Here is an 8,323-nt window from a genome sequence, read left to right as displayed (position 1 = left end):
CTTCGCTGGGGTCAGGTGATTTGTGAAGTACGGGAGTAGCAAGGCCTCGAGTGTCTTCGCTACCGGGGAAAGGAGTGTAATCGGAGATACGAATCTCCTTTGTTTGCAGGTTTCCCCGGTTTGAGCAGTGGGACCACTCTCCCCACCTTCCAGATGTCTGGGATGATGAGAGTGGCCATTGACAAATTGAGGACCTCCGTTAGGTACGCTACCCCCGCAGGACCCAAATTTTTCAGCATCAGCATGCATATTCCGTCGGGACCCATGGCTTTGGAGGCTTTCGCCTTCCCGATGGCCACCTGAACTTCACCGCAAGTGAAAGCAAGGGGGGCACAAGTTGTTGGCAGTTTGTGCAGCCTTCTGGTCACTCGACGCTTGGCTTTGTCCACCGGAGGATGCAGTATGAACTGCCGGCTAAAATAGCTCGCGCATCGCTCCGGGTCCGACGAAGCATGGTCGCCGAAGGAAATTTCGACTCTGTCGTCGTGCTTCGTCGGATTAGACAATGACCTCACGGTTGACCAAAGCTTGCTCACACCAGAGGTGAAGTTGCAAGTCTTCAGATGCTCATCCCACTTCTTCCGCTTATGTACGTTTACAAGTTGCCGAATCTCCGCGTTGAGATCCCTGATACGGGGATCTCCGGGATCGGCCTGACGAAGGCTATCACGCTCATTTGCTAAAACAGCCGCTTCGGCAGGGAAGTTTGGACGTGGGTCCGACATGCACCCTGCCGGTATGAAGCGAGCTGCAGCAGCAGTGATAGCCCTGCGGAACTTACGTTCACCGAGATGAACGTCGGTTGGTGTGGGGAGCGATGTGAAGGTGTTTTCAGTAAACTCCGCGTAACCTTTCCAGTCAGCTTTAGAAAAGTTGACATAGGTCCGGTGTTTGGCGGAGGCAAAGTCGGTTGGTTTATCAATCGAGATGACTATGGGTAGATGGTCTGATGCTAGAGTCAGCATAGGTCGCCACGTTATGCTGTTTATCAGACCAGCGCTGACTATTGTGATGTCTGGCGAGCTACTGCAGTTACCCATAATCCTGGTGGGTGCGTCGTCGTTCATTGTGCAGAATGTCGAATCGTCTATCTGCTCAGCCAAGTCTGTTCCCCTACGATCGTTTGACAGGCTTGAGTGCCAAAGATCGTGGTGCGCATTAAAGTCACCTACTACCATGCGGTTTTCACCTCTGAGGAGCGCACCTATATCAGGGTGATATCCTGCCGGGCAGCAGGTGACAGGGGGTATGTATATATTAAATATTTCGAGCTCGACATCGCCTGACCGGATAGCGATGCCCTGACATTCTAGGGTGGTATCCCTGCGGTCGATGTCTGCTTCGATAAGACGATACTGCACGGTGTGGTGCGTGATGAACGCTAAGCCACCACCATTATCTCGCTCGCGATCTCGACGGTGCACGTTGTAGCCGGCACAATTCAACAAAGTCGAATTGCTGTGCAACTTCGTCTCTTGGACCGCAGCTATTAATATACCATGCCGACACATAAAGGCGGTTATCTCCTCAATCTTGCTCTGTAGCCCGTTACAGTTGAATTGGAGGAGCTTCATGTGGTTCGGGAGACGTGTTGTGATGTGGGGTGTGAGTGAGGTGTATGTTCTTGCCGCCGTTGGCTGTGTGTGCTGCTGAGGTGATTGCCTCCCTGTGGTGGTAGTGGGGGGCGTCGCAATTGATGTCAGCGACCGAGCAGCGCAACACGGGCCCTCGAAGTTCCCCGTCCAATCTCGCGTGGTGCGCAGACCTGAACATGCCCTAAAGTGGCACCAGCCAAGGCAGGTGTTGCACTTGACTGATGTCACATTACGGAATATTCTGGTCTGACATACCGTGCAGATTGTAGGGGGAACCAGGAGTTGTTGGCGGCGGCGTGTGGGTGGTGGTGCGGTTGTGTGTGTTATGTGGTCTGTGGTGGCTGTGGTATGTTGTTGTGTTGTGGCGACTGTGTGTGGTTGCTGTGTGAGTGTGTGGGGCTGCACGGGCGGACTATGGGTTGCCGTGGAGGCTGCTCTATTTGAGCAACAGGGGGCCACGTACGACGTGGTCCACTGTCTGTGTGTCCGTAGTCCCGAGCAGACCCTGAGGTGACTCCACCCCTCGCAGGCATTACACTTGACTGAGGTGGAGTTGTGGTGTAAACGTCTTCGGCATACACAGCAGGTGTATATTTCTGGCCCAGGGTTTGACTCGATGCCAGCCCTGAGTAGGAGAATGCGTAGTGAATGTTGCCCTATGGACGGACAACTTCTGAGATACTTCGCCGACCTAAACGGCGCTGGCGAGGACGATCAGGTAGCGGGGTTGCACTTTGGAGCAAGATAAATAATAGCAACCATTTAATGCTTGGGAGTACATACTTAAAACTACCATCATACCTTATTATCCAAGCCACTGCAAAACGCTCCAACTTGTGCACAAATAGCCAATTGCAGAGCTTCGTAGCAACTGCGTAGCTCGCTTTTATGAACGCACGTAATATACAATAGCTGCATACTGCAAAATAATTAATATTAATTAATTCATTACGGTTTTGCACAGAAATATTGCCATAAAAACTAACTTTTGTAATTCACTTCACTTCATTTTATAGTTTCTGCATTTTTTGACACTTTTTTTATATTTCCAAGCAGTGTTGTTAAGTTACGGAAATTTCCCTTTTGTGGAGCTATTTACAAATGAAGGGGACATTTCATCGACATAATATTTTCACGCATACATCATTCAAAGAGATGACGTAACCAATGTCGATAATGAATTATTATACGAATATGTAAAAGACTTTGCAAGCCTGAATTTAAATACTTACATATGTATATGAAGCGATATTTATAATTAATAAAACTGAAATCAGACACATAAATCACTTCTATTGCGACAATACTCTATGAAAATATGCGCTAAAAACAACATAACTTAAAAAGATATTTATTTTTTAAGTTAAAAGAAATTATTGTTAAACGAAGGTTTTAGTTGATTTATATGTATGTATCCATTGCCACACAGGGAACTTTTGTTTGAAATTTTAACAAAGGCAACTAGAGTCGGCAACACTGTTCCCAAAGTTGCAAAACTAGAAACTCGAAACTATCGATGGTTGTATTGTTAGTATCGATTGTTTTCCTCTATTGTTAGTGCATTTCTGTTATATCGATTATTATTGCAAAAAAGTATACAGCAATGTGCGTAATAAAAAAACACGTTGATAACAATACTTTTAATAAAATGTTTAATTCATAGCTGATGAACGATACAGCATTTAAATCGAGTTTTGCACATAATATGCAATAGCTACATACTGTAAGATAATGATTGGCAAAATCTGTCATATATAGCGATCAATTTGGTGAAAACGAAGTAATATGAGAGCCAGAGTAGCCTTTCTACAATAATAGTAAACATGATGAGGCAATTGAACAACCTAACATTTGTTTGGTAAAATCTAAAATATTTGTTCCAGCTTTCTGTTGCTAACTATTACTACGTTTATACGTAAGCTATTTGCAAATAAAAATAATTTGCAAATACCTAACTTACTGTTTTTTATTAGATGGTGAAGAATGGCGGTGTCTTGCGCTTATTTGCAAATAGTACCACTAATCAATATTTATTTGCGTGATTTAGTTATTTGCAAATAAAAAATTAACTTAGCGTTTATGCAGCAAAGTTTACCATTTTGAAAACTGTTATTTGCAAATAATACGTGCGTATAAACGTAGTCATGAAAAAGCTAAAAGGTGGTTACTCTGGCAATAAGAGATACGTTTTGAACTATGCTTTGCTGGCAACCTTCTCACTTTTAAAAAAAAAAGGGATTTAGGCTACTCTGGCTCTCATGGTCCCATATGTATATCGATTAATTTAGTGATAACTAATATGGGCAAGACAAAAGCAAATGAAAACATTAAATTTTTACATAGGTTAGTATATATACATAATTAAACTAAAAATTTATTATAGGTAATTTTTAGGAAATATTTATCTGAGTTGTACAATTATACATATAGTAAATCGCATTTGAATGAATCGGGATAGTTGCAAAGCAATAAGAATTCTATCGATAAATTAAACAAAAGCGTAATCGTTACTTGTTGGTATCTAGTTCTGACACAGCTGATTAAAATAAATTGCGCAGAGTGGTGGTGAAAACTTTAATCGTCGTAACAAAATTTAAGTTAAATTATTAAAAACAAAAAAAAACATAAAATAAAACAAAAAGTAAGCAGCGAACAATATGAATAAGGTAAGTAGACGCCACCTTAGAAGATTAATTAGTAATGAAAGAGCAAAAAACCGGAAGAAATTGAGGTTAGGTACAACTAAGGCATATGCGGCTGCGGAAGTTGCTAGAATTGCCGAAATTGAAGAAATGCCTCCGGATGAGCCAAGTTGCTCAACGGAATTACGTTTCCAAGAAAAACTCAAAATGTGGGCAATTCGTAATCAAATATCTCGGAAATTTGTACGAAAACCAAGACATTTGGATGAAATAGCAAATTGGAAAGCTACCGAATTCCGCATGTTCCTTTTCTATTATGGAATTTATGTCTTAAAAGACTTTACTTTTACTTTACTTTTTTAACTATACTTTTCTTACTTTTTGTTAAAATACGAGATCAATAATAAATTTATTTTTATTTTCGAGCACTTTCTAAAAAAATTCGGAGCGCAAAACCGCAGCACCTCGATGGCGGCCATCCCAGCAAAAAAGGCAAAATGTAAGTATAGATTGTTTATTAATTAGATTAGTACATAAGCTTAAAATCAATTTTAGATGCGAACAAGACTATTAACCCGGGGACAAGCGGTATAAGTCACGTCAATGAATGTACAATAGGTAATAAACTTCTGCAATGTGAAATTTTCATACTTTTGTGTTCGTTATGCTTAACTTTCATTATATTTTTAGAATCACGTAGAATCAGCATTTCGACGTCGACCATTGGATATAACCCCGGTACATTTTTTAATTATATACATACATATGTACGTGACGTAAAACTTAAGCTACCAGCCTCTTACCTCTTGGTGGTTTATTCTCCAATCAAAACCATATATTTAAACCGAAGTTTAAAACTTTATTAATACGTAGCACTGCTATTATTTTCGCTGCAGATGTATATGAAAAACATATGTATGTACATACATATCGCCAACTGAATTGTAAAAGGTCGTAACTGAAAAAAATCCAAAATATTATTTTTGATTGACTATGATACATTTCATCGAATTACAAGTCCCCACATCGTTTTATCTAAAAGAAAGTTTGTTAGTTATGCCTTTTTGCAGTTTAGGTGGCAATATATATGTATGTACATAGTTATTATTGGTTAGCCGATTGTAGTTACAGCGTTTTTAAATATATTACTTATAGAACTCACCGAAGGCGTTTTGGAAGTTGTGTGTTGCAGCCACTGCAATTTGTTTGAGAAGCAACTTGAAACAATTGATGAGAAGCTGGATCAGCTCCTTTTGACTGTCGAAAGGCAAAACACCGCGATTATGGATGCGATTGCAAGCCAGAAAGTGGTTACACAGCAATTGGTTCGCCAAGAGACGCAAAATGTACCTGTGGCAAAATACTTCCCTGTCTGCGATATAGCGGAAATGGAGGAGCTTGAGGCAAAAATTTCTTCTGCCAACAAGGATGTATATGTACGCTAGTTATTTATTTATGTGTGAACGAAATTTGTAATATTTATTGTACCTATTTACAGGAATCTGTAATAGCATCAATTTTATGTAATAACATGAAAAATATTTCACTCGTCTTAAAAACGGACGTCATTGTAGCCTTAAACCTTGATGGTTCACATGGAAAAATTGGGCTAAAAAAATTTCCAAACTTTTATACCGTGTTGACAGGTAAATCGCAAAATTTCATTCTAATAAATTATGATTTCTTTTTAGTTTAAATGAAATTTTTTTATAAAATTTTCAGGAGCCGTTGCCAAGTTACCATTCAAGGGATCGACGCCGGAAGAGATGCTTAGAAAAGTCATCCATTTTGAAAAGGCTAAATATTTTAAAAAACTTTACCGCGAAAAGCAAAAGAACAAGGAGAATTAAGTTCTTAAATTATTCTTAAGTGTCAAAAGAACTGAGGAAATCTGAAGTTTTTAAGTTTTTCACTAACCCCCCTATCATGAATTTTCACACGATAGACGATAAACGCTTGCAAGCGTATCGTACGAAATCAGTTCTCGTATAATCGTATAATCGTTTTCATATGACCGACAGACCGACTTTTTATTGTGAACCAGCACAAATCAGCTACGCTAATTATAGGATTTCATACGACAACATCGATTCGTAATAGAGAATAACAGAATGCAAGCGTCTATCGTGCAGCGTACGAATTCATAATAGGGAGGTTAGCGTTTGATAATATTAATATCATTGTTTTTGTACAAAGTTTGGAACTGTGATTTATGTTTTTTTCGTAGTAATTGCAACTTACTATTTATTTTATTAATTTTTTTTTGTTCCATTTTTACGGAACTCACTGTGCCTAAGACTGTGTCTAAGACTTAACCATGATAAAAACATTAGAAGGTAAAACCGTTCTCTTAATTCGTCGGCCATGATTTTTTTCTGACGTTTGCCAACATTTTAAAATCATATAAAATTGAGAGTAAAAAGAAGAAATTGTTCATTGTTTTTGTTGTTTGAGATTGAAAATGAGAATGTGTGTGTGAGTTTAAAATTAAATTGCTTGCAAACGTCAAGAATTTGAAAAATTCCTCACAGCAGTTTTACCTTCCTATATTTTTATCATGCTATAACTATGGAAAATTCGAATTATAGAAAATAAGAAAAACGAAATTAACATTAAAAGCAATTAGCAGTTTAAGTATGCATATACACTTGCGGTGAACTAATTAAGTTGATGACAATTTTTGGATATTTTTATTTTGTTTATTTTATGTTTATTACTTTTTTTATAAAAGTCGGGCGCATCATATGTGTAGTAGCAGCATATAAATCCACATTTAAAATTTGTACAAATATTATAAAAATGCAACAAATTTTACCGATTCCCAAAAAAATCAAAATTTAATTTAGAAGTTTTAGAAAGATGATTGATATGGAGTTTTATATCCCATTAAATTTTAGTAGAATAAAGTGAAAGTTTCAAGACGCGTCTTGAATCTTCCACTTTATGCTACTAAAATTTAATCGGCTACAGAACTGCACACCTAAAGTTTTTCTAAAAATTCTTATTAAACAGCTTAATTTTTTTTGGGGAATCGGTAAAATTTGTTGAATTTTTATAATTATTGTATAAAATTTTAAATGTGGATTTATATATATTACACATATGCGCTCGACTTTTATAAAAAAAAAGTAATAAACATAACATAAACAAAATAAAAATACCCAAAAAATGTCAGCAACTTAATTAGCTGACAACAATGGTATATAAAAATGAAATATTTATGGTTTATGTTTATATCACAAAGATATTTTTTACTTTTTTTCTCCAAATAAGTTGGTTACCTGAAAATAAATGTGAAAATAAAACTATATATAAAACTATATATAAAAAAATGTGTTTTGTAAATTTTAATTATTAATAGGCTTTTAAAATGTACCGTTGAGGTATTAAAGACGACTAGTCTCTATTTGTACCTGTTTGGGTATTAAAGTCGACTAGTCTACATTTGTTCCTGTGTGGGTATTAAAGATGACTAGTCTACATTTGTACCTGTGCGGTATTAAAGGCGACTAGTCTACATTTGTACCTGTGCGGGTATAAAAGGGTACAATTAGTCTCTTCATAGGACATGCTCGAACAAAAGGGAACAGTTCAGTCCATACAAAGGGATGCAAAGTGGCATTAGTCGCATGTTCCTTTGCGACTCATCGCGGACACATCCCGGACTCGTCGCATTTTTTGCAGGGTACTTAAACCATAAATACACGCGTGGGTAAGTATTTATGTATGTATGCATGTCTTACTCTGAATTTACCTATTGAGTATTCCATGCACACTTTTCCGTTTTCTGTATATCAGCATCAACATCATCATCTTAACCCTTTTACAGCTCTATCGCTCCTCCTTGTCATTCTCCTTGCTACATTACCTACATATTAGAGAAATGTATTATGTTTAAAACTCTAACGACTGTGAACGAAATATAAGTCATACAGATATACATATGTATGCACATTTGTATCAACAAAGTGTTTGGAAATATCCCAACAAGCATTTCAGTAAATGTTTTTAAAAATAACTGAAAGTAGGTGTGCTATAATAAGCGTTCAAAAAGTTAAGTTTATTTAAAGTTTTTTCCAATAAACC

The 8,323-nt window shown here is 37.6% G+C and overlaps 1 protein-coding gene and 1 long non-coding RNA gene across 2 annotated transcripts; one reads left to right on the top strand and one right to left on the bottom strand.

Moving 5' to 3' along the window:
• Positions 1-2,237: 2,237 nt before the first annotated feature.
• Positions 2,238-2,772, bottom strand: LOC118752005. The gene is made up of 3 exons (XR_004994620.1): positions 2,582-2,772; positions 2,397-2,514; positions 2,238-2,327 (listed from the first exon to the last, which is right to left on the bottom strand). It is a non-coding gene; the product is annotated as an uncharacterized LOC118752005 (long non-coding RNA).
• A 1,314-nt stretch (positions 2,773-4,086) lies between these two features.
• On the top strand, positions 4,087-6,911 carry LOC118752007. The gene is made up of 7 exons (XM_036486833.1): positions 4,087-4,261; positions 4,664-4,736; positions 4,793-4,855; positions 4,928-4,975; positions 5,393-5,673; positions 5,736-5,883; positions 5,960-6,911. Exons 1-7 carry the CDS (start codon positions 4,253-4,255, stop codon positions 6,085-6,087), a joined length of 750 nt encoding a protein of 249 aa, XP_036342726.1. The 5' UTR covers positions 4,087-4,252; the 3' UTR covers positions 6,088-6,911.
• The last annotated feature ends 1,412 nt before the right edge of the window (positions 6,912-8,323 follow it).

This window comes from Rhagoletis pomonella, unplaced genomic scaffold (assembly GCF_013731165.1).
Source record: "Rhagoletis pomonella isolate Grant_MI unplaced genomic scaffold, Rhpom_1.0 Rhpom_scaffold_01153, whole genome shotgun sequence".
NCBI lineage: Eukaryota > Metazoa > Arthropoda > Insecta > Diptera > Tephritidae > Rhagoletis > Rhagoletis pomonella.
Note: the sequence above shows the minus strand (reverse complement) of the source record. Positions and strands in the feature narration are given on the sequence as shown.